This window comes from Somniosus microcephalus, chromosome 1, assembly GCF_052327205.1.
Source record: "Somniosus microcephalus isolate GS21.2 chromosome 1, FLI_Smic_1.0, whole genome shotgun sequence".
NCBI lineage: Eukaryota > Metazoa > Chordata > Chondrichthyes > Squaliformes > Somniosidae > Somniosus > Somniosus microcephalus.
The window spans coordinates 188,915,557-188,942,552 of record NC_140987.1 but is presented as its reverse complement, the minus strand read 5'-3'; the positions used below and the strand labels follow the sequence as shown (position 1 = coordinate 188,942,552).

Below are 26,996 nucleotides of genomic sequence, written 5' to 3'. Positions count from 1 at the left end.
GTTTGCTTTTGTTCGATCGCAGCTTTGCCTTCGATCTTTTTATTTTCTTTCCAGTTTTGAAGAAGGGTTTCAACCCGAAACGTCAACTCAAATTTCTCTCCACGGGTGTTGCCTGACCTGCTGAGTTTTTCCAGCATTCTTTGTTGTTATTTTGCTTCAATCTTTCATTGTTTTAGAATATTTAACTAATTCCCATTTCAAAGCTTGTTTACAGCTCAAAGCTTGTTTATAGCTTTGTTATCAACTGATCTTTTCTCAGAAGCCTGTATTCTGTTTACAGCCTTCTCTGCTGAGACGTGTGTCTTTTAAACCCAGTATGTCTTTTATAATATTAGAAATCTGTTCATGGTATTGTGTATTTCGCTGAATCATGGCTATTCCTTCACAAGGGGTGGCTCAGCGGGTCAATGCCAGCAAAATTAATCCCAGAACCTGGTTGTAGTACTGTTTTTATTTTTTTTAATTTAAAAAAATGCAATAACCTTACCAGGATTGCTAAGTAAGACTCTTCTTCACTTCTTGCAGGGTTGTATCCAGAGTAAGGCAACAGCACACTTCCCTTCTTTCCCCCCGCCCCCCATCACTACCAATCCTTCCCTCCTCTGTTGCACAAACCTCTCCAATCACAACAGGGCACTTCACTACATCTCCTTCTGCTTACACTCACACATTCAACACCTACTACTGTCCTCAACTGGCTGCTTTTATTTTATTTGGACTTGGATTAATTCTCTCATTCCTGTTAAGTTCTTTGGTTGCACGGCCCGAGTCAAGTATCATTCAGATAGAGAGGTGGAATCACCATCCCGAAGGTGCATCATCACTCACTCTCAGCTTTCCAAGCACCAGCACAGAAATCGGCAACCTGGGTGATGTAAATAGTGAGTTGTAGGGCTCTGAACAGGATGATTCACTTTGTACATGAGGACAGGTGGAGGTGCAAGTGTAAAGGATAGCCCAGGAAATGGGTCACCGGAGGGTAAGCTCAGGTTCTAGCTCTGCTGAATAAAGCAGAAATGCAGATTTTAGGGATCTTCAAAAGAAAAATGTTTTTTGTGCAATCAGCAATTGCTCAATGTATTGGACAGCCTGCCAGATAGCTACCGCCACATGTTGAAGATGGTACAGGAGTCCGCGACTAACTTCTGTAGGATTCTGGTGCATGACATCGACACACCTCAATGGATTCTGCAGCTGGGTTTTCCTTGTACCAAATGGATGGTGAAATTAGATGATTTTCCACTATCCTCATCCAGCAGTTGACTGCTCAAATGCATTTCCATGCCCCTGTGCTCACTGGCATTGTCAATTGTTCTTCTACTCTGGTACCATCCTCCTACCCTACAAAACTGCCATTAACTCCCTTTCCTCAAAAATGCCCAACCACTATCCTCTCCAACTACCACCCCATCTCCAATCTCTCTTTGCAGTCCAAGATCCTTAAATTTGTTATCTACTCCCTACTCCATGCACATTTCTCCCACAATTCCCTGCTTCAGTACCTTCAGTTTGGTTCCCTCCCCACCCACAGAATCAAGACCATTAAGGTCAGAGTAGCCAACGATATTCTTTATGACTGTGACCACAACATCTTATCCCTCCTTGGCCCCTTAACTCCCCTGTGACAGTGCTGCTTATGTTGTCCTCCACTGCCTTTTGTCCATGATCCACCTCCACATGATCGCTCTTGCGTGGCTCCTCTCCTACCTGTCCCAGCACAGCCAAGGCATCACCAATAATGGCATCTCCTCACACCTCCTCAAGGTCACTGCCAATATACCCCTCGGTTTCATCCTTGGCCCCTCATTTTTGTCATTTACATGCCTACAGATTTTGTAATTGAAGTACAAGAAATAAGTTTCCATATGTGTGCCAATGACACCAGCTGTACCTTCCCTGACTCCATGACTATCTTTGTGTTGTTAGACTGACTACCCAACAGCAAGTTGTAAATGAGCCTGAATTCCCTCAGTGAACATTCAGAAGACTGAAGCCATCATTCATATTTGGCCAGCAGTAAAAATTCCATACCATATGGTGCACAACCTTGGTGCCCTGCTCAACCCAGAGCTGAGCCCCAAACCTCATGTCCTAGTCAGCATCAAGATCACTTGCGTGTACATCCGCCACATCACCCGTCTCCGCCCATAGCTTTCTCCTGTTGCTGCTAAAACCCTTATCCATGCTTTTTTCACCTCCACTCGGTTTTCTCAAACACCTTCCTTGTTGGCCTCCCACAAATGTTACCCTCCACGTAATTCAGCTCAACCAAAATTCTTCTCTGAATCCTGTCCCACACTAAGCCCCACTTGCTCATTACTCCAATCTTAGCTGACTTACATTGACTCCCTATCCCTCAACATGCTAACTTCAAAATTTTCATCTTCATCTACAAACCCCTCTTACGTTGCTCCACCCTACTTCAAGACCTTATGTCCCATCCTGAGCCCTTAAGTCCTCCAACTCTGGCCTCCTGTGCATCCATGGCTCCCCTCTATCATCATGGGCTGAGCTTCCAGCTGCATCATTGCTCCCATACCCCTCAATCTCGCTTCTTACTCACACCCTATTAATCCGAAAATGCCTTTTGGTCGCTATCTCACTTATGCTCAGTGTTCATTGTTCACCTTTGCAAAGTGTCTTTAGACATTTTTCTACATTAAAGGTAGCATATAAGTGCAGTTTATTCTCCTTTCCCTTTTGTAAAGAGCTCTTTTTGTCATGTGAGGTATTATAAAAAGGCAAGTTATTGGTGGGTGTTGGTACTGTTATTTGCAGCTTATTATATAAAGCAGTAATAGTTTTATTTTTAATTTAGTATATTTTACACAAGGTAACCTGATTCCTAGAACATGCAGTTAGTGACATGATGTGATAAATGGTTACCTCATGTACGTGGAATACAGAAACCCGATTTTAACTCTGGGCATGCGTGCGGAGGCCGGGCGGGTAGGAAGCACCCATGACGGCACCTGTGTGAGGCCCAGGCCATTTTAACTCTCGTGCCTTGTTACCATGTTGGAGGCTGGGCTTCCGACTGAAACTGGCGGCAATCACGAGGTAGCCAGCGCGGGTGAGAACGGGATTTTGTGTGGCAGGAGGCCAGGGCCGAGGGAATGGTCCCTGGTACTAAGTGATCAGTGGGACAGCATAGCCTGGAAGGCATCACGTTCCGAGGAGGGGGAAGGAAGTTCAGGGCAGGGGACCTTAAGGAAACTTTTACTTAATTTTTTTTTAAACATTTACCAGGGCCTCTTCTGGCCATGCTACCATGTGCCACCAGATTTCAGTGGCGAATCCTGCATTGTGTTTGACATGTGCGGGTTAAAATTAAGTTAGGATCCGAATTATGTCATTGGCCAGCGACTTTTACATTTTTGTGAGCCCTTCATCTGCCTCATCTTTCCTGACACCAGAATCGGCGCAATTCAAATGGCGGCAGGTGCAAACTAGTCAGGAATGCTGCGGGAAGCGCCCGGCTGCCATTTTAACCCCCCACCCACCCCCATTTCCACTGGGCTGGCACAGTTAAAATTGGGCTTAGAATTTCCATGTACGTGGGAGAATAATTCAACCATAACTAATTCCCCACAATTGCCGATGACTAATGAGGGAACAAAATGTCTCGGCACAAGTGAGCAGTAACCATAGCATCTGAGCTTTCTGTGATGTCAATACCAGTAACAGAACATGCCAGTGTTAGAGAACAGACGTAAAATAAAAATTAAATCCTGTCATGCTGCCTTTAAGCATTTGTAAGCACGCTACCTACTGCCATAGTAATTACCTGAGTACACTCGTATAAGCCTTGAACATTATACAATTCAAGCCACACCAGAACTATTGAAATAAAATTGAAGCAAAAATAATTATACATGCCCCACTTACAAACACATCACCAATATAGATGCAATATTCCCCTTAACTGCAACTATTTTCCCTCCACAATGTAAAGCTTGAAACCTAATGGACAACCAAAATTTGAATTTCAACATAAACTTCCATTTTGACACAATTACTGTAAGCAATATTTTATGATTGTGAAAATCCCAACTTCTGAAAAATATTAATGTTTTAAAATATATTTATATATCTTTTGAAATACTATCCTACCTCCATCACTAAGAGCAATCCTTATCTACCGAGTCAGCTTCTAACCACCACAGATGTTATGGTATTAATTATTTAATGATGAGCAAATAGAATGATTTCTAATAGTTAACAAAAAAAGATACACAACATTAAATACTGAAATAACATGCTGCATGACTATTTGCATTTCAATAGTGCACCATGTGTAAAGAAAACATCAAGGAGTGCTTAACAAGGTGGAAAGTGGACACTCAACAGAGGGAAAGTTGGAAAAGTTAGAAGAGGCAGAATGCAGAGTCAAAAGGGTGATGGATATATTGGACATTGTGTGGGAGAGGATGCAGTACCCAACATTCTGTGGAAGATAGTGGTGGAGAAGGCCGGTGAAGAGACTGACCATTGGAGAAGTCAATCTTCATAGAGATTAAAGCATTAATAAGGGAGGAGTATAGATGGTTTACTGACTGTAAAAAGCTTTTATAGATATGTGAAGAGAAAAAGATTGGTGAAGTCAAGCGTAGGTCCCTTGCAGTCAGAATCAGGGGAATTTATAATGGGGAACAAAGAAATGGCAGACCAACTAAATACATATTTTGGTTCTGTCTTCACAAAGGAGGACACAAATAACCTCCCAGAGATGCCGGGGAACATAGGGTCTGATGAAAGGGTGGAACTGAAAGAAATCAGTATTTGTAGGGAAATGGCGTTAGGAAAATTGATGGGACTGAAGGCCGATAAATCCCCAGGGCCTGATAATCTACATCCTAGGGTACTTAAGGAAGTGGCCCTAGAAATAGTAGATACATTGCTGGTCATCTTCCAGAACTCGATAGACTCTGGAACAGTACCCATGGATTGGAGGGTAGCTAATGTTACCCCACTATTCAAAAAAGGTGGTAGAGAAAAAGCAGGGAATTATATACCGGTAAGCCTGACATCGGTAGTGGGGAAAATGCTAGAGTCCATTATAAAAGATGTAATAGCAGAGCACTTGGAAAGCAGTGACAGGATCGGACAAAGTCAACATGGATTTACAAAAGGTAAATCGTGCTTGACTAATCTACTGGAATTTTTTGAGGATGTAACTGGTAAAATAGATAAGGGAGAACCGGTGGATGTGGTGTATTTGGACTTTCAGAAGGCTTTCGATAAGGTCCCGCATAAGAGATTAGCGTGCAAAATTAAGACACATGGGATTGGGGGCAAGGTATTGACTTGGATAGAGAACTGGTTGGCGGATAGAAAGCAAAGAGTTGGAATAAACGGGTCATTTTCCGAGTGGCAGGCAGTGACTAGTGGGGTACCGCAAGGATCGGTTTTGGGACCCCAGCTGTTCACAATATATATTAATGATCTGGACGAGGGAATTGGATGTAATATCTCCAAATTTGCAGACGACACAAAGCTGGGTGGGAGGGTATGCTGTGAGGAGGATGTCGTGAAACTCCAGTACGATTTGGACAGGTTGGGTGATTGGGCAGAAACATGGCAAATGCACTATAATGTGGATAAATGTGAGGTTATCCACTTTGGTGGCAAAAACAGGAAGGCAATAGATTGGGAGAAGGGGAAGTGCAAAGAGACCTGGGTGTTCTTGTGCACCAGTCGCTGAAGGTAAGCATGCAGGTGCAGCAGGCGGTTAAGAAGGCAAATGGTATGTTGGCCTTCGTAGCAAGAGGGTTTGAGTACAGGAACAAGGATGTCTTGCTGCAGTTGTACAGGGCCTTGGTGAGACCGCACCTTGAGTATTGTGTGCAGTTTTGGTCGCCTTATCTGAGGAAGGACGTTCTTGCCATGGAAGGAGTGCAGTGAAGATTCACCAGGCTGATACCTGGGATGGCAGGAATGACGTATGAGGAGAGATTGTGTCGATTGGGCTTATACTCACTGGAGTTTAGAAGATTGAGAGGGGATCTCATCGAAACCTATAAAATTCTGTCAGGTCTGGACAGACTAGATGCAGGAAGGATGTTTCCGATGGCTGGGGAGTCCAGAACCAGGGGTCACAGTCTAAGGATAAGGGGTAAGCCATTTAGGACTGAGATGAGGAGGAATTTCTTCACCCAGAGAGTGGTGAACCTGTGGAATTCTCTGCCACAGAGGGCGGTGGAGGCCAGTTCATTAAATATATTCAAGGAGGAGTTGGATATATTTCTTAAGGCTAAAGGGATATGGGGAGAAGGCAGGGGCAGGGTACTGAATTTGGATGATCAGCCATGATCTCGTTGAATGGCGGAGCAGGCTCGAGGGGCCAAATGGCCTACTCCTGCTCCTATCTTCTATGTTTCTATGTTTTGGAAGTGTAAGCTAGTGGCCTTGGCAACAAACTTGATTTGGGATAGAAAGCTCAGCTCGGGGTTGAACAGGATGCTGAGGTTCCACACCTCTGGGTTTAGCCTAAGGAGAAAAGTGGAGAGATTGATGTAATGCAGCCCAAAGCACAGAGGTGCTGGCAGAAGCCAAAGAGGGATAGCATTGGTTTTGCTGATTCAGGAAATAGGGGAATGTTTTGTTTTATTTTGATTTTCTTAAATACAGCTAGGGTCAAAATGGATGTCTACCTTCACTAGCACAAGATGAAAGACAGATGGTTTGTGTTTGGGGAAACGGGTAACTGGTAAGATTTCATACATACACACAGCTTGACTGACAGAAATGCAAACAGCTTGTTCTCTCTCATTACTGAGCCATTAAAGAACCCATTATGTGAATCCCAGTCTAGAGTGAAATATACAAATAAAACTACAATTTCCAACCATTAACACTTCCCCCCTCCCCCCCCAAGTTGTAAAAACTGTTATAATCTCTTATTTACTTTGCTGATTTACTTCAAAAGAAATGGCTATAGTATGCCATGCAACTGCAGTACCAGCTGCCAGTTTTTAGTCTGACATAAGAGCAAACAAATTCTGAAGGAAACTGAAATGTACACTGTTCCTGTGCAACATCTCATCTTGAAAGTCTACAAAAGAAAAAAACCTCAAAAGACCTGATATGTTGCCAATAGACTAAGAAGTAGCTTACTGAAAAAGGTGTATTTATCCTGTGGGCGGGCTGCTTCTAGTTCCATTGTTTCACTATTGTGCTGTTTTCGTATCTTGGAATGTCATTTTGTTTCTGTATATTTACCTGTAAATAAATATGACCAAGTAGCTTTAATCTATACGCATTAGTCTGGCGCAATGACGAGTGTTCAAAGTAACAATTGCTGTATAATGATTGTCCACCGCGATGATGCACTTATTTATCATTTTACAACATACAGAGGGACTGATTTTCCTCTTGTTTGTGCTTGGGGACTGCTCCATTCCCAAGCATGGAGGAGAAGGAAACTGGACAGAGACCCTTGACACCAGATCTCTGCTGGTGTTCTGCTCTACAGGGATTTCTGTGCTTTGTCTGGAGGTGTGGGGAGGTGGATGTCTGCACCTACAATAAGTCCTGCCAAAGATATAACCATTGTAATGAGGCAGGAGGGGCATTCCTGGCCAGACACTGGCAGAAGGCACGCCTGCACCAGAGGCTAATGTAATACATGTGGTTTCATGTCATTGTAGGCAGAATACACGTCAAGTTCCTAAGCTCATTGGGGTGGGAGGGGGAGGACAGCAAAATCAGCTCGAGAAAGGATAAGACTTGAGGTAAAATTAAAGTTTCTCATTATTTGTGTTGTGTATAATGAACTTTCTGCTCATTGGTTTGCCAGAGTTAGAATTATTACATTTGACTAATTGTTTCTATTTACACAGGTGAGATTTTAACAGCTGTTCGTGACACTGGGCTCCAAAACAATACTTATATAATTTTTACTTCTGATCATGGTGAACTGGCAATGGAGCATCGTCAGTTCTATAAAATGAGTATGTATGAGGGAAGTTCTCATGTTCCTTTACTGATGGTTGGACCAGGTATCCCAGGAGGACAACAGATTTCAAATTTGGTATCTCTTGTGGACATTTATCCAACTCTTCTCAGTGAGTAAAGAATTTAAGTGCCTGAGATTAATCAGAATAAAATAGTTTACATAGAATTGTATCTGCTGATCGATGTTTGGTAATGTAGATTATGCCCATAGCCTTTACCTCTGAAATCTGCATTTAATTCATCCTAAACTGAAAGGATGAAAGTTTTCTTGAATTAAACCTCAAAGGATCTTTATTTGGGTAGTCTCAAACCAGCTCCAATTGTTGGACACCACCCATAATTTGTCATTAAATTAGCAATCAAGGATGCAGAGATCCTAGATATATAAACATTGGTATTTGACCAGAATTTACTCATCAGAACAGGGGCAATAATAAACCTTACTATTAATGGAATTTTGCTCTTCTGTTTTCCATGCCCAAGTTTTGAAAGTCAACTAGATTAAAAGGTCATGAAATGGCATTTTATTCATTTCCAACCACCCTAATTTATGTATCTTGTTATAGAATTAGGGTTTGAAAATATTGTTGGCTTGACACCTTGGGGCCAATTTTCAACTTCTGTCTGAAACAGACGCAAAGTTGGTAGAACAGCTGCACTGTGCACCTGAAGCCGGCATCCCCTCCTCTCCCCCTCTTCCTTCCCCCCCCCCCCCCCCCAGAAATGTACCACCAATTTTGTGCCTCAAACTTTTGAACTTCCTCTTTCAGCTTTCATGCATTTTATGTTTTATTTCGATCAATGCAACTGAAGGAATGTTGTGTATACCGATGGCTTAAGGTACAAAGCCCAAGTAATTATTTGTCTTCATATGTCACAACTGTTCGAGATGTCAGCTTTTTTGGAACCTGCATCTATTTTTAAAGCTACTGATTAGCGTTTGCTGCTTGGCACATATGCATGAACAATTCTTCTATTAAATGCCCTAACCGGTAACACCTGGAAACTCACTTTTTGGGTAGCGTAGAAGGAGCTCTGCACTGCATGCAGCACCTGACCTGGGAGCGCCTGATGCTGACACCGGGTATCAACCTTTTTACTTCCCCAGCAAATACATCTCCCTCCTTGATGCCAAGAATTCTGCCCTACCTGAAAAAAAAGTGTGGTTTTAGAATTGTTTTGTGCTCCTCAGTTAAAAGGGAGCTGCCCCTGGAGATGGTAGAATTTTCTTGAGATTAGCTGTGTTTTAGTACAACCGCCTATGGTTGAGAGAAGCAGAATTCAGTTACTTGTTGAGCAGTACAAAGTGATTTAGTAACACAATAGAAAGTAAAATTTATACACTGTTTGTATACCTCATCAGTTTATAACAGACTTTCAGCAAGCAAAATGTTCCCTTTACCAATTTGGCACTGAGCAGAAACTGTAGTATCATTGTTCCTTTTTAACCAAATGTTGAATGGATTCCTATTAACTGATATAATCTAAATGTAAATAATTCTTTATGCACAGAATTATAATTCATTACAATCACTTTCAAAGCAACAATTTCATTTTCCATTTAGACATTGCCGGAATCCCTCTTCCTGGAAACCTAAGTGGGTATCCTCTGCTCCCGTTGTTGAGAGGATTTGGAGAGGAAATTTCTAGAAAAATTCCACGACCTGACTGGATTTTCAGTGAGTTTCATGGCTGCACTGTAAATGCCTCCACCTATATGATCAGAACTGGCAGATGGAAGTATGTAGCCTACGCAGATGGCATTTCTGTACCTTCCCAGCTGTTTGGTAAGTCTGGTTAAAATAACTTTATGGATTCTCAATTCTCTTTTACAATGCAGCAAAATTGATGACCATGAATTTCATGTTTTCAAAATGAGTATCTATAAAAATGTATTTATTATGTTACTAATTTGCTGTTACACATTTCAGTCAGGTTAAAAAGTCTCTGAAATGTTTGAGCGCTTACAAGATTTGTTATCTTAAATTCTATAGTATCCAATCCAATGTGCTCTATACCCTTATGTCACTTTTTTACTATGCTAAGATGAAGTTTCTATATTTTTGGTTTATTGAAAGTCAACAGTCTGACCATTCCTTATTAATCATTTGGCAGTTTATACTGTATATTTAGGTATCAGCCATGGCTCAGTAGTATCACTGTCTCATTTGCAGGCAAATTAAAGAAAGATGCAACAACTACAGAGTAGTTGTAATGGGGAACTTCAATTATCCTAAACTTTTAGAGATAATAATCTGGGACAAAATTAATTGGCATTTGGAAAAGCATGGGCTATTAAATGAAAGTCCGCACTGATTTGTTAAAGGCATATCGTGTTTGCCTAACTTTTTTATATTTATTACATTTGCCAATATTTATCCCTCAATCAACCTCACTAAAAAACATTATCTGTTCATTATCACATTGCTGTTTGTGGGAGCTTGCTGTGTGCAAATTGGCTGCCGCGTTTCCTACATTACAACAATGACCACACTTCAAAAATAGTACTTCATTAACTGTAAAGCGCTTTGGGACATCCTGAGGTCGTTAAAGGCGCTGTATAAATGCAAGTCTTCTTTTCTAACTTGATTGAGTTCTTTTGAAGTAATGGAGAGAGTTGATGAAGGTAGTATGGTTGATGTTTTGTATATGGACTTTCAAAAGGCGTTTGACAAAGTACCATATAATAGACTTGTTAGTAAAATTAAAGCCCATGGAATTAAAGAGACAGTGGCAGTGTGGGTACAAAATTGGTAATGGGACAGAAAGTAGAGTGTGGTGGTGAACTGTTGTTTTTCCGACTGGAGGGAACATAGGAACAGGAGTAGGCCATTCAATGAGATCACGGCTGATCTGCGACCTAACTCCATATACCCACCTTTGGCTCATATCCCTTAATACCTCTGGTTAACAGAAAGGTATCAATCTCCGATTTAAAATTAACAATTGATTTGGCATCAATTGCTGTTTGTGGAAGAGCATTCCAAACTTCTACCACCCTGTGTGTGTAGAAGCCTTTCCTAATTTCACTCCTGAAAGGTCTGGCTCTAATTTTTAGACTATGCCCCCTATTCCTAGAATCCCCAACCAGCGGAAATAGTTTATCTCTATCTCTATCTCCCCTATCTGTTCCCCTTAATATCTTGAAAACTTAGACCCCTTAACCGTCTAAATTCTAGGGAATACAACCCTAATTTGTGTAATCTCTCCTCGTAACTTAATCCTTGAAGTCCGGGTATTGTTCTTGTAAACCTACGCTGGACTCCCTCCAAGGCCAATATACCCTTCCTAAGGTGTGGTGCCCAGAACTGCTCTCAGTACTCCAGGTGTGGTCTAACCAGCATTTTGTATAGCTGCAGCAAAACTTCTACCCCTTTGTATTCTAGTCCTCTAGATATAAAGGCCAGCATCCCATTAGCCTTTTTGATTATTTCCTGTACCTGTTCATGACATTTTAATGATCAATGTACCTGGACCCCCAAGTCTCTTTGGACCTCCACTGTTTAAGCCTTTCACCATTTAGAAGGTACCCCTGTTCTATCCTTTTTTAGGTCCAAAGTGGATGATCTCACATTTGCTTACATTGAAATCCATTTGCCACAGTTTTGCCCATTCGTTCAATTTGTCGATATCCCTTTGTAATTTTATACTTCCATCTACACTGCCTACAATTCCACCTATCTTTGTGTCATCGGCAAATTTGGATACATGACTTTCTATGCCATCATCTAAGTCGTTAATAAATACTGTGAATAGTTGAGGCCCCAACATAGATCCCTGCGGGACACCACTAGTCACCTCCTACCGAGTACCTACCCATTATTCCCTACTGCCTGTCTCCTGCCGCTCAGCCAATTTCCTAACCAGGTCAATAATTTGCCCCCAATTCCATGGGCTTCTACCTTACTTAACAGTCTCTTATGTGGCACTTTATCAAATGCCTTCTGGAAGTCCATATAAATAACATCCATAGACATTCTTCTGTCGACCTACTTTAGTCGCCTCTTCAAAAAATTCAATCAGGTTTGTCAGGCATGACCTACCTTTCACAAATCCATGCTGGCTCTCTCTGATCAACTGAAAATTTTCGAGGTGTTCAGTCACCCTATCCTTAATTATAGACTCTAGCAATTTCCCGACAACAGATGTTAGGCTAACTGGTCTATAATTCCCTGGTTTCCCCCTCTCGCCATTTTTAAATAGCAGAGTGACATGCACAATTTTCCAATCTAAAAGAACGGTTCCTGAATCAAGAGAGCTTTGGAAGATTATAGTTAGGGCATCTGCAATGTACACATCTACTTCCTTTAAGACCCTGGGATGGAAACGACCTGGTCCTAGGGATTTGTCACTCTTTAGTGCCATTATTTTCTTCATTACTGTTATTTTACTTCATTAATTTTATTGAGTCCCTGTCCCTGATTTAGTTTCCATGGGATTTCTGGCATGATATCCTCTTCCTCTACTGTAAATACTGACGCAAAGTAATTATTCAACATGTCCGCCATTTCCTTATTATCATTGATAATATCACCGCTTTCAGTTTTTAAGGGGCCAACATTGCTCCTGACAACCCTCTTTTTCCTAATATAATTGTAAAAAAATGTTGTGTTGATTTTGATAGCCCTTGCAAATTTCCTTTCATACTCCCTTTTTGTAGCTCTTATTGTCTGATTTCACAGAATCACAGAAACCTCACAGTACAGATAGAGGCCATTTCAGCCCATCGAGCCTGCACCGACACATATCCCACCCGATCGCCGTAACCCCACGTATTTAATCCCCCCCTAACACTAAGGGTCAATTTTTTTATCATAGCCAATCAACCTAACCCGCACATCTTTGGACTGTGGGAGGAAACCGGAACACCCAGAGAAAACCCACGCAAACACGGGGAGAATGTGCAAACTCCACACAGACAGTCACCCGAGGCCGGGTTCGAACCCGGGTCCCTGGCGCTGAGGCAACAGTGCTAACCACTATGCCACCGTGCTGCCCTTTGCTGGTGTTTGTATCTTTCCCATTTGCCAGGATCTCTGCTATTTTTTGCATTTTTGTATGCTTTTTCTTTTAGTTTTATGCTGTCCCTTACCTCTTTAGTCGTCCATGGCTGTATTTTTTGGCAAGTAGAGCTCTTGTCCCTCTGGTATAAACTGGTTCTGTATCACCGTAAAAAAAATTTTTTAACATCTCCCACTGATCTTCTGTCGTTTTACCCATTAACAGATTTGCCCAGTTTATTGTGGATCATCTCTCTCCCATCCCTTTGAAGTCGGCCTTACCCAAATGTAGAATCTTAATCGATGTTTCGCATTTATCCCTTTCAACTGCTATGTTGAACTCGAGCATGTTATGATTGCTATTGGATAAATGTTAACGTAGAGTTAGGCTGTTAACTAAATCTGGCTCATTACTCAGTACTAAATCTAATATGACATGCCCCCTTGTTGCCTCTAGGACATATTGGGCTGGATATTCCGATCCCTACGGGTGGGTACGCGCTGTGTACTCACCCGTAGGGACATCGGAAATGCTGGTTTCGGGCATGCACAGCGCATACGCTGAAAACCGGCATTTCCGATCTGTCAAGAAGATCCTCCGGCTGCCCTGGAGAAGGGCCTCTGCGGGCGAAGAGTTCTGCTTTTTGGAGACCCTCCACCTGCAGAAAACACTTACAATTCTTGCGCCTGGTAAAAGCATAAGGATAAGAGTTGAAAAAAGTCAAAAAAAAAAAAAAATTCCCACTGATTTATCATTTTAAAAATACTTTAAAGAAAGGCAAGTTTATTTTTAGCCCCATTAAAAACGTTAATTATTTTTTTCAAAAATTTAAATTTTTGTTTAAAATAGTTAATTTATGTAATTTCAAGTCATTTTAAAAATGTGATTTTAAAAAAAAAATGTATTTGAAGGTTTACTATGTTTTTGGGGGTGATCTCCATACATATATTTGACAGGTCTTCCTGTCAAATGTATGAAAGGAGATTCCCTTCTCTGATTGGCTCCCCATGGCCCACGTGATCCCCGGGACGCTGCGAACTACCTGCGCCTCTGGGATATGTGGGCCCTGCGCACTTGGAGTTTGGAGAGGCCCAGCAGTGGAACTGTGCGCCTCCCGGGAGCCTTCGGGTAAGGGCGTAGATTTTTCCAGATCGCAGCCCTCCGCCCGCGGGAGGCCTGCGATTGGAAAATCTGGGCCATTGTTGTAGAAAAATATCAAGAAATTCATTACCTTTCTGATAGGTGCTAGTCTGCTTATCCCAATCTATATGAAAGTTAAAATCCCCCATTAAAACCACTCTGCCTTTGCTACATGCTTGTCTAATCTCTGCATTTATACAATCTAGTACTTCACTGCTGCTACCAAGGGGGCCTACACACAACTGGCACTGCAGTCTTAAATCCTTTCCTATTTCTTAATTCTACCCATAAAGTCTCCACTGCTTGCTTACCTCTCGTATCATTGAAGTGATTTCATCCTTAAGAGAAGTATACAATGGTGTTCCCCAGGGTGTCGGTATTAGGACCACTGCTCTTTTTGATATATATTCGTGACCTGGACTTGGGTATACAGGGCATAATTTCAAAGTTTGCAGCTGACGCGAAACTCGGAAATGTAGTAAACAATGAAGATGACAGTAACAGACTTCAGGAGGACATAGACAAACTGGTGAAATGGGCAGACACATGGCAGATGAAATTTAATACACAGAGAAATGTGAAGTGATACATTTTGGTTGGAAGAATGAGGAGAGGCAATATAAACTAAATTATACTATTTTAAGGGGGTGCAGGAACAGAGAGACCCGGGGGTATATGTACACAAATCTTTGAAGGTGGCAGAACAAGTTGAGAAGGCTGTTTCTTTTAGGATACTTGGCTTTATTAATAGAGGCATAGAGTACAAAAGGCAAGGGTTATGTTAAACCTTTATAGAACACTGGTTAGGCCTCAGGTGATCTATCAATAGTCATGCAATCCAACCCTTTCATTATTTCATAAACCTCTTATCAGGTCTCCGCTAAGTTGATGCTGCTCTAGAGTAAATAACTACCTATTCAGCCCCGCACCCTCCCCAGCTCCCTCTCCATCCTTGCTCCTCTCCTCCCTCTACATTTTCACTCCTCCTCTTCCTCCATCCCCCCCATCTCTTCTTTCTCCAGCACGGAGTGCTTTGTGCATTGAGTGCTGTTGGAGTTTTGCTAAGTGGGAGAGTTCGGATAAGTGGGAGGTGAGGGTGTGTTTTTTGCTCTGTTTTGTTCCCCACTCCCAGGCTTAGACAGCACTGCGGAGGCGGAGCAGCGAGACGAGTCAACCAAACAGGCCCCACAGACAGTATTCAAGGAGGAGGTTGGTGATCAGCTGGTTGGTTGGTTTTCTTCCTTCTCTTCTCTTTCATACCTTTAAGTTGGTAAGTCCTATTGAATAGTGGTGTGATATCATATATATCCGGGCAGGGTCTTCATAACTAATAATAAGAAATTTAATTAATTATATAGAATGGAGCAGGTGATGTGTTACTGTTGCGAGATGTGGGAGCCGGTGAACCCCATTGAGGCTAACGGTGATTACATCTGCGACAAGTGTTTGCTGCTAGAGGAACTCAAGTTCCATGTTATGGAGCTTGAGACCGAGCTTCAGACACTGCGACACATCAGGGAGGGGGAGAAGTTCCTGGACTCTATGTTTCAGGAGATGGTCACACCTATGAAGTTAATTACTGCAGATGTAGTCCGTGGTCAGGGACAGGACGGTGTGACTACGAGTGAGGAAGGTACAGGGATCCAGGATGTAGTGTTGAAGGAGACGCAGCCCTTGTTCTTGTCCAGCAGGATCGAGGTTCTTACTCCCTGTGAGGGCGGGAGCGGGGACTGCAGGGAGGATGAGCAACCTGGCCACAGCACCGTGGTACAGGGGGCCATTCAAGTGGAGGGAGTAAAAAGAAATGTTGTAGTGGTAGGGGATAGTATCATTAGGGGGATAGATAGGGTTCTCTGCAGTCAAGAGCGGGAGTCCCGAAGGCTGTGTTGCCTGCCTGGTGCCAGGGTTAAGGACATCTCTTCTGGGCTGGAAAGAAACTTGCAGTGGGAGGGGGAGGATCCAGTTGTCGTGGTCCATGTTGGTACAAACGACGTAGATAGGACAAGGAAGACGGTTCTGTTAAAAGGAGTATGAGCAGCTAGGGGTCAAATTAAAAAACAGAACCTCAAGGGTAATAATCTCTGGGTTATTACCTGAGCCACGAGCGAATTTGGCTAGGATAAATAAAATTAAAGAGTTAAATGCGTGGCTCAAAGACTGGTGTGGGAGAAATGGGTTTTGCTTCTTGGGACACTGGCACCAGTACTGGGACAGGAGGGAGCTGTTCTGTTGGGACGGACTCCACTTGGCCAGTGCTGGGACTAGAGTCCTGGCGAATCATATAACTAGGGCTGTAGAGAGGGCTTTAAACTAATTAGTTGGGGGGAGGTTTCTAGAGAGCAAATAATAGAAATGACAACAGAGAAGGTCATAGACTTAGGTAGCAGTGGGGGAATTAAAAAACAGAATGTGTCAGGAAGGGACAGAAGGTATGGAGTAAAAAGTAAAGTACTAAAAAGGGAAAAAACAGGAACTAAGTGTTACAAAACATATTTGAAAGTTCTTTATCTGAATGCACGTAGCATTCGTAACAAAATGAATGAGTTAACGGCACAAATAATGACATATGGGTATGATCTTGTGGCCATTACAGAAACATGGCTGCAGGGTGACCATGACTGGGAATTAAACATACCAGGTTATTTAACAATCAGGAAGGACAGGCAGGAAGGGAGAGGAGGTGGGGTGGCTATGTTAATAAAGGAAGGAATCACTATAATACAGAGAAATGATATTGGGTCAAAGGAGCAGGATAGTGAAACAGTTTGGGTGGAGGTAAGGAATAATAAGGGGAAAAAAACACTAGTGGGTGTAGTCTATAGGCCTCCGAACAGTTGCAACTCTGTTGGACGGAGTATTAATCAGGAAATAGTTGAGGCTTGTAATAAGGGAACAGCTATAATTATGGGGGATTTTAATTATCATATTAACTGGACAAATCAAATTGGGCAGAGCAGCCTTGAGGATGAGTTCATTGAGTGTATTAGGGATGGGTTTCTTGAGCAGTATGTAACTGAACCGACCAGGGGGCAAGCAACCTTAGATTTGGTCCTGTGTAATGAGACAGGATTAATTAAAAATGTCCTAGTAAAGGATCCCCTTGGAATGAGTGACCATAACATGGTTGAGTTCCATATTCAATTAGAGGGTGAGAAGGTTGGATCTCAAACAAGCGTGCTGAGCTTGAATAAAGGAGACTATGAAGGTATGAGAGCGGAATTAATTAGAGTGGACTGGGAAAATAGATTAAAGGGTAAGACGGTACATGACCAGTGGTGTACATTTAAGGAGTTATTTTACAACTTCCAAAAAAAATATATTCCACTGAGGAAAAAAGGGTGTAAAAGAAAAGATAGCCATCCGTGGCTAAGTAAAGTAATTAAGGATAGTATCCGACTAAAAACAAGGGCATATAAGGTAGCCAAATCTAGTGGGAGGATGGAAGATTGGGAAGTCTTTAAAAGACAGCAAAAAATAACAAAAAGATTGATTAAGAAAGGGAAGATAGATTATGAAAGTAAATTAGCAAAAAATATAAAAACAGACAGTAAAAGTTTCTATAGTTATATAAAAAGAAAAAGGGTGGCTAAAGTAAATGTTGGTCCCTTAGAGGATGAGACCGGGAAATTAATGGTGGGAAACATGGAGATGGCAAAAACACTGAACAATTATTTTGTATCAGTCTTTACAGTAGAGGACACTAAGAATATCCCAACACTGGACAAACAGGGGGCTCTAGGGGGGGAGGAACTAAATACGATTAAAATCACTAAGGAAGTGGTACTTGGTAAAATAATGGGACTCAAGGCGGATAAATCCCCAGGACCTGATGGCTTGCATCCCAGGGTCTTGAGGGAAGTAGCGGTAGGGATTGTGGATGCATTGGTGGTAATTTTCCAAAACTCACTGGACTCAGCAAAGGTCCCGGCAGATTGGAAAACTGCTAATGTAACACCCTTATTTAAAAAGGGTAGTAGGCAGAAGGCTGGAAACTATAGACCTGTTAGCCTAACATCTGTGGTTGGTAAAATGTTAGAGTACATTATTAAGGAGACAGTAACGGGACATTTGGATAAACATAATTTAATAGGACAAACTCAGCATGGTTTCATGAAGGGGAAGTCATGTTTGACAAATTTGCTTGAGTTTTTTGAGGAAGTAACATACAGGGTGGATAAAGGGGAACCAGTGGACGTAGTGTATTTAGACTTCCAAAAGGCATTTGACAAGGTGCCACACAAAAGATTATTGCTCAAGATAAAAAATCACGGGATTGGGGGTAATATTCTGGCGTGGGTGGAGGATTGGCTCTCTAACAGAAAGCAGAGAGTTGGGATAAATGGTTCGTTCTCAGATTGGCAACCAGTAACTAGTGGTGTTCCGCAGGGGTCAGTGCTGGGTCCCCAACTCTTTACAATCTATATTAACGATTTGGAGGAGGGGACCGAGTGTAACATATCAAAGTTTGCAGATGATACAAAGATGGGAGGGAAAGTAGTGAGTGAGGAGGACATAAAAAACCTGCAAAGGGACATAGACAGGCTAAGTAAGTGGGCAGAGATTTGGCAGATGGAATACAATACTGGAAAGTGTGAGGTTATGCACTTTGGCAGGAAAAATCATAGAGCAAGTTATTATCTTAATGGCAAGAAACTGGAAAGTACTGTAGTACAAAGGGATCTGGGGGTCCTGGTGCACGAAACTCAAAAAGTTAGTATGCAGGTGCAGCAAGTGATTAAGAAGGCCAATGGAATGTTGGCTTTTATTGCTAGGGGGTTGGAATATAAAAACAGGGAGGTATTGCTGCAGTTGTACAAGGTATTGGTGAGGCCGCACCTGGAATACTGCATACAGTTTTGGTGTCCATACTTAAGAAAAGACATACTTGCTCTCGAGTCAGTACAAAGAAGGTTCACTCGGTTAATCCCGGGGATGAGGGGGTGGTCATATGAGGAGAGGTTGAGTAGATTGGGACTCTACTCATTGGAGTTCAGAAGAATGAGAGGCGATCTTATTGAAACATATAAGATTGTGAAGGGGCTTGATCGGGTGGATGCGGTGAGGATGTTCCCAATGATGGGTGAAACTAGAACTAGGGGGCATAATCTTAAAATAAGGGGCTGTTCTTTCAAAACTGAGATGAGGAGAAACTTCTTCACTCAGAGGGTGGTAGGTTTGTGGAATTTGCTGCCCCAGAAAGCTGTGGAAGCTACATCATTAAATAAATTTAAAACAGAAATAGATAGTTTCCTAGAAGTAAAGGGAATAAAGGGTTACGGGGAGCGGGCAGGAAATTGGACATGAGTCTGGGTTCGGAATGGTCATGGCCCTGTGGGTAGTGGAGCGGGCCCAGGGGCCGTGTAGCCTTGTTCTGCTCCTACTGTGTTCTAATTCTGTTAGATTTCAGGAGATGGTTTTATTCCTGTTCCTGGCTGGGGTGGAGATCGTCTTTACAGAAGGTAAGTACTGTAGAAAATATAGGGACAGAGTGATCTCCTGGAAGAATTTCGATCGCCTAGATGGGTCGGAGAGGAATTTCCCAGATTTTTTTTCTCCCAAATTGGCCATTGGGTCTTTATCTGGTTTTTCGCCTCTCCCGGGAGATCACATGGGTTCGGGTGGATGCAGAGTGATAGAAGATTTGAGGTTAGGATCAGATCAGCCATGATCTTATTGAATGGTGGAGCAGGCTCGAGGGGCCGATTGGCCTACTCTTGCTCCTATTTCTTATGTTCTTATGTTCACTCCTTATCCCTTCCCACCCCATTCTATCTTGATGTCTTCTGATTTCTCAAAAATCCACTAATTTTCTATTTACTTACTAATTCAAAGATTTGTTATCATTGAAGATTACATAGATTTATTACATAGAATTTACAGCACAGTCTAATATTTCAGTAATTTATACCTTGTGGTGTTTTAAGTGTGAGTAAATATAGTGGAATGGTTAGGTAATTGAAAAGGTGTTTCTCTGTCAATTATGATGACAGTCTTCTCTGCTACCGTGATAATTATTTGATGTCCTCAGATCTGGGCTGACATAACTTTAAAGGTAACCTTCTGGCTGTTGTGCTTTGACGTTTGTTGAACAGGCAAGCAACAGGAGAAGATTTCAGTACAGACAGAAACTGTGACAGTATTAGGTAACCCCCCACCCCCATCCCCCCAAAAAATACAGTATTTAGCTTTATGTATTTATTTTCCTTTGTGTATGGATCTTTACATTTTCTTTATGAAAATGGTTTTTTAAGAGTAATGGGCTTAATCTTTATAGCTTTGAAGTTTCTTATTGGTCTATGTTTGATTTCTCACTTGGAATAAGTGTTCTAATTCTAAGCAAATTTGCTCATAAATAACACAAAAAATCAAAATACTGTAAGTGGTTGGGAGAAAAAAAAGAATTTTTGTGTGGGTCATACTTTTATTTTATTTGTCATTTTTTTCACCTTCCACAATTGGGTCTTGTTTATCATGTACTGTCAAGAGATTGAGGGAACAACTTGCTACTCTGAACCTGTCTTTTTTATTTATTCATTCTCGGGATGTTGGCGTCACTGGCAAGGCCAGCATTTATTGCCTATCCCTAGTTGCCCTTGAGAAGGTGATGGTGAGCCATTACCTTGAACCGCTGCAGTCCGTGTGGTGAAGGTACTCCCACAGTGCTGTTAGGCAGGGAGTGCCAGGATTTTGACCCAGCGATGATGAAGGAATGGCAATATATTTCCACGTCAGGATGGTGTGTGACTTGGAGGGGAACTTGGAAGTGGTGGTGTTCCCATGTGCCTGCTGTTCTTGTCCTTCTAGGTGGTATAGGCCATGGGTTTCGGAGGCGCCATTGAAGAAGACTTGGCAAGTTGCTGCAGTGCATCTTGTAGATGGTATGCACTGCGGTCACGGTGCGCCGGTGGTGGGGGGAGTGAATGTTTAAGGTGGCTGATGGGGTGCCGATCAAACGGACTACCTTATCTTAGATTGTGTCGAGCTTCTTGATTCTTGTTGGAGATGCACCCATTCGGGGAAGTGGAGAGTATTCTATCACACTCCTGACTCGTGCCTTGTAGGTGGTGGAAAGGCTTTGGGGAGTTAGGAGGTGAGTCACTCGCTGCAGAATACTTAGCCTCTGACCTGCTCTTGTACCCACAGCATTTATGTGACTGATCCAGTTAATTTTCTGGTCAGTGGTGACACTCCCCCCCCCCCCCCCCCCCCCCCGCCCAAAGGATGTTGATGGTGTGGGATTCGACAATGATCATGCCATTGAATGTCAAGAGAAGGTGGTTAGACTCTCTTGTTGGAGATAGTCATTGTCTGGCACTTGTGCTGTGCAAATGTTACTTGCCACTTATCAGCGCAAGCCTGGATGTTGTCCATGCCTTGCTGCATGTGGGCATGGACTGCTTCATTATTTGAGGAGGTGCATGAGAGCAATCTGCATTTGATCCTGCATTTGATTTTTCTCTCCCCATAACTAAGGGGGTGATTTTGCCAGCCCTTTGGAGGTGGGACTGCTGGGAAAGTGGCAGAATCTGGGGGATTAGTGCCAATTAACTGCCAGTTAACAGGCAGTTTTTTTGAGAATCCCTATTTTGAGCCCTGAAGTGTGGGCTTCACGACGGCTCCGAATCTCGCCAGGGTCGCAAGGCGGGCCATCAGTCTGCTGGGGTCGGAGGGGCCGAGATGTCCGGTGTTCAGGTGAGTGATGGGTGCATGTGTGCAGAGGTAAGTGTGTGAGGTGTGTGTAAAGTGTTTTAAAAGCTTTACTTACCTTTACTTCTTCCTGCAGACTTCCTCCCTTCAGGTCTCGAAGTTCCTCAGCTCACCAGCACAGAAAGCAGAATGGCTGCTGAACTGTCAAAAGCTGTAGCTTTCTGCTTTCTGCTCAGGAGAGCTCTCTAACTCAGCCTGAGTGACAGGACTTTACTTAGAGGACAGTTTGTCAGTGTTTGACAGCTTCACAGAGCTCTCAAACGCTGACATTTCATCTGTCAAAAACTCTTGACAGATGAAACATAACTCGCTGACATCACCTGTAACTGGCTTTCCCTTAATTAGCCTGCTAAGCCCACTGGGACCTGTGACCTGCACGATGTAGCTGTGTACTGCAGACTGGGAGATGTGATCTAAATTTTCTGCTGTTGCTTAAAAGGACCCTGTGGTGTTGATCTAAGCCAGCTGTTTCTTGACTGCCTTTGACACAGTCAACCCCATACTGGAAGTGATTTCTAGGTCTAACTGCAGAATACTGAAAAATTCTGTCACTGCCTCCTTGGGAATCGCAATCTTCACATGTAGATTTCTTCGATTATGTCCAGGTATGATTGCCTTGGCCTGTGTACGTGGGTGGTATTGCAAGGTTAGATCCTGCTAGATGACTTGAGGTGTAGATACACCCATCTTGCATGCCTCCTCTGATCCTCCTCCTCCAGAACTTGCAAATAGAGAGGGATGCATAGAGGGATACCAATAACTCCTATATCGGCAGCACACAATGACAGTTCTGTGGGGAAACCAGTGCATATATTAGATAGGGTGCAGCCATGAAGAAGCTCAGAGTAAGTTCAATCTTGAAAACATTTTAAAAAAACACAAAGTAAGGAGGGAGCAAGAAAACTGAACTATAGGCCAGTTAGCTTGACCTCAGTACTAGGGAAACTGCTAGAATCTATTATTAAGGACATGGTAACAGGGCACTTAGAAAATGATAATATGATTGGGCAGAGTCAACACATTTATGAAGGGAAATCATGTTTGACAAATCTGTTTTTGAAGTTGTAACTAGCAGGGTAGATAAGGAGGAACCAGTGGATGTAGTGTATTTGGATTTTCAAGAAGCATTTGATAAGGTGCCACACAAGAGGTTATTACACAATATTAGGGCTCATGGGATTGGGGGTAATATATTAGCATGGATTGAGGATTGGTTAACGGACAGAAAACAGAGAGTAGGAATAAACGGGTCATTTTCGGGTTGGCAGGCTGTAACTCGTGAGGTGCCGCAAGAATCAGTGCTTGGGCCTCAGTTTTTTACAATCTATATCAGTGACTTAGATGAGGGGACCAAGTGTAATATATTCAAGTTTTCTGACTATACAAAGCTAGGTGGGAAAGTAAGTTGTAAGGAGGACGCAAAGAGGCTGCAAAGGGATATAGACAGGTTAGTGAGTGGGCAAGAACATGGCAGATGGAATATAATGTGGAGCAATGTGAAGTTATCCACTTTGGTAGGAAAAATAGAAAAGCAGAATATTTTATAAATGGTGAGAGATTGGAAAATGTTGGTGTGCAGAGGGACCTGGGCATCCTTATACACGAATCACTGAAAGTTAACATGCAGGTACAGCAAGCAATTAGGAAAAAAATGGTATGTTAGCCTTTATTACACAATGATTGAAGTACAAGAGTAAAGAAGTCTTATTGCAATTATAAAGGGTCTTGGTGAGATCACTCCTGGAGTACTGTGTACAGTTTTAGTCTCCTTTGACAAATTTATTAGAGTTTTTTAAGGATATAACTAGCAGGGTAGATAAAGGGGAACCAGTGGATGTAGTATATTTGGATTTCCAAAAGGCATTCGATAAGGTGCCACATAAAAGGTTATTACACAAGATTAGGGCTCACGGGTTTGGAGGTAATATAGTGGGATAGAGAATTGGTTAACGGACAGAAAACAGAGAGCCGGGATAAACTGATCTTTTTCAGGTTAGCAGGTTGTAACTAATGGGGTGCCGCGAGGATCAGTGTTGGGGCCTCAGTTATTTACAATCTATATTAATGACCTAGATGAAGGGACCAAGTGTAATGTATCCAAGTATGAAACGCTATACAAAAGCAAAATACTGCAGATGCTGTAAATCTAAAATAAAAACAGAGAACATGGAAATACTCAGCAGGTCAGGCAGCATCTGTGGAGCAAGAAACAGAGTTCATGTTTCAGGTCGATGACCTTTAATCAGATGAAGGGTTATGATTGATTGTTTATTTCCACTAGTTGGTGAGGCAGAAAAGAGAGGGGATAAATTTAAGATCATCACAGAAATAAAATTTAACAGGGAAGTTAGAAAAGTTTCTTTACACAGAGGAATGTTAAAACATGGAATTCATTGTCACAAAGTTGCTGTTGAAGCGGAGTCCATAAATTATTTTAAAAGGAAGTTAGATAGTTGATTGAAAAAGAATATTAAAGTGTATGGAATAAAATGCTGGAAATACTCAGCAGGTCAGGCAGCATCTGCGAAGAGAGAAACAGAGTTAACGTTTCAGGTTGATGACCTTTCGTCAGAACTGGAAAAAAGCAGGAAATGGAACAGATTTTTAAGCAAGTGTCGTGGCTGGGAAATGGGGGAGGGGATGAAAGAACAATGGGGAAGGCCTGTGATAGGCTGGAAGGCAGGAGAGATTACGAGACATTGAGAGACATTAAGAGATATTCAAGGCAAAAGGGGAGGTGGAAATGGGACAGGTTAAGAAACAAAGGATGGCTCTAGATGAAGTGTAAATTGCGCTGGCAGAATGGAAGACAGCTGCCCTGTGGGAGAGCAGAACAGAACAAAAGTGTGGATAAAAAATATATATGTTATTGTAGGAATGTCTAGTTCCTATCCGAAAGACTGAGGTCCACTCAGGCGATCAAATAAACAAGGTTTAATGAAAACTAACAGATTTTAACGGATAACTACAGGAGAACATCGAATATAGGTGTAGTCAGTTCGGAGGCTCCACGAGGACTGCTTGGGCGGTCCCGTGGCTGATGTCATGACATCATCATGTTTTTCCCGCCGGTGGGGGATCACGTGATGAACGGCGTGACGTCATCGCGTTTACCCGCGCTATTAAAGTGATTGCGCTCTGTACATGTAAACAGTGAAAACAAAGATACAGACTCAGGCTGTAGCTAACATTATTAAAGGGAATTATATACAATTGATCAGAGTCCCTTAGTGGCTTCGCCACATGCGCCCCCCCCCCCCCCCCCCAGAATTGTCTTTAATAGCAAAATTTAAACGGCGAGGCGGCCTGACAAGCCTGTCAGATCCACTGCTGTAGCCTTGAAGTGGAAGCTGATGGATGGCGGGCAGTTGCGTTTGATCTGGCACGGCGACTGTGGGCGGTTGGCCACGTCTCGGCGGTTGTGCGATCTCGACTGGGCGGTCAAGGTCCAAGTGAGCCAGCTTCAACCGGTCAACCGAAATGTGGTCCGGTTTACCCCCGATGTCAACCGAAAAAGATTTGTCTCCCAGCTCTATCACGTGGAAAGGACCAGTGTAAGGGGGTTTGAGTGAGTCCCGATGAGCGCCGTGGCAGATAAACACATAGTCGGCGTTCTTCAGCTCAGCTGGGACGTGGGAGCTCTGCAAGCCGTGATGCGACGTAGGCACTGGAGCGAAACTTCTGGCTGCCTCCTGGTGGCTGATGAGCTGCTGGGCCGCGGACCATGGCTCTGTTGGAGTCGGAAGAAAATCCCCCGGTACGCGTAGCGCCTGGCCATATACGAGCTCCGCCGAGGATGATTGAAGATCTTCTTTAGGTGCCGTACGAAGACCCAAAAGGACCCATGGAAGTCTGTCCACCCAGCCCGCGCCTTGAAGGCTGGCTCGCAGTGCGGCTTTGAGCGACCTGTGGAATCGTTCGCACAGGCCGTTCGCCTGTGGATGGTAGGCAGTGGTGCGATGCAGCTTGACGCCGAGCCCCTGAGCCACAGCGTTCCAGAGCTCCGAAGAAAACTGCGGCCCATGATCAGACGAGATGTCCACCGGTACCCCGAAACGGGCGACCCAAGAGGAGATGAATGCCCTGGCGACGTCTGCGGAAGTGGTGGATGACAAAGGGAACCGCCTCCGGCCATCGAGTGGTGCGGTCCACCATTGTAAGAAGATGAGTAAACCCGTGTGAAGGCGGAAGTGGCCCCACCAGGTCCACGTGCACATGATCAAACCTACGTTCCGGAACAGCGAAAGTGGCCAATGGAGCCTTGACGTGACGCTGCACCTTGGCCTTTTGGCAGACCACGCAGGTGTTGGCCCAGTCGCGAACATCCATGTGCATGCCCCGCCACACGAATTTGGACGACATCAACCGTTCCGAGGCCTTCATGCCCGGGTGCGACAACCCGTGTATGGTGTCAAAAACTTTTCAGCGCCAGGCGACCGAGACGATAGGGCGAGGATCTCTTACAGAGACGTCGCAGAGTAGCGTAGTGCCCGCGGCATGGAATTTGACGTCGGCCGCTTGGAGGCTAGAGGGGTTGGTTCTGTAAGATTGGACTTCCGGATCCGAGGCTTGATCCGCAGCCATGAGGGCATAGTCGATGCTGAGCTGGACTGCATGAACGGTCGCGCGAGAGAGGCAATCCGCCACCAGGTTGTCTTTATCGGACACATGCTGAATGTCAGTGGTGAATTCTGAGATAAACGTCAACTGACGTTGTTGCCGAGCTGACCACGGTCCGGCGGTCTTGGCCATAGTGAACGTTAGTGGCTTATGGTCCACAAAAGCCGTGAACAGACGTCCCTCTAGCAAGAACCGGAAATGGCAGATGGCCAGAAAAAGGGCCAGCAACTCCCGGTCGAACGTGCTGTACTTTTGTTCGTGTCACCGTAGTTGACGGCTGAAAAACTCCAGCGGTTGCCATGTCCCATGCACCCACTGTTCCTGCACTGCGCCAATGGCGTAGTCTGATGCGTCGGTGGTAACGGCGATGGTGGCACCTGGCAGCGGGTGTGCCAGCATGGTTGCGTTGGCTAAAGCGCCTTTTGTGTCGACGAACGCCCAGTCCATGTCGACCGTCCAGCTAATCGGATCCTTGCTGGACTTGCCCTTGAGGGCCTCGTACAGGGGCTGCATGAGCAGAGCTGCATTAGGGACGAACCGGTGATGATAATTTACCATCCCGAGGAACTCCT

The 26,996-nt window shown here is 43.5% G+C and overlaps 1 protein-coding gene across 2 annotated transcripts in view; it reads left to right on the top strand.

Moving 5' to 3' along the window:
* The window catches only part of arsk (arylsulfatase family, member K), a 130,351-nt gene that overhangs the window by 73,345 nt on the left and 30,010 nt on the right, over positions 1-26,996 (top strand). Inside the window, exons 6-7 of one of the 2 annotated variants that reach the window (XM_085988673.1) lie at positions 7,842-8,066; positions 9,522-9,743. In XM_085988673.1, the coding sequence (XP_085844799.1) occupies positions 7,842-8,066; positions 9,522-9,743 (447 nt within the window). The remainder of the gene's footprint in view (positions 1-7,841; positions 8,067-9,521; positions 9,744-26,996) is intronic. The other variant, XM_085988682.1, reaches the window with a different exon arrangement.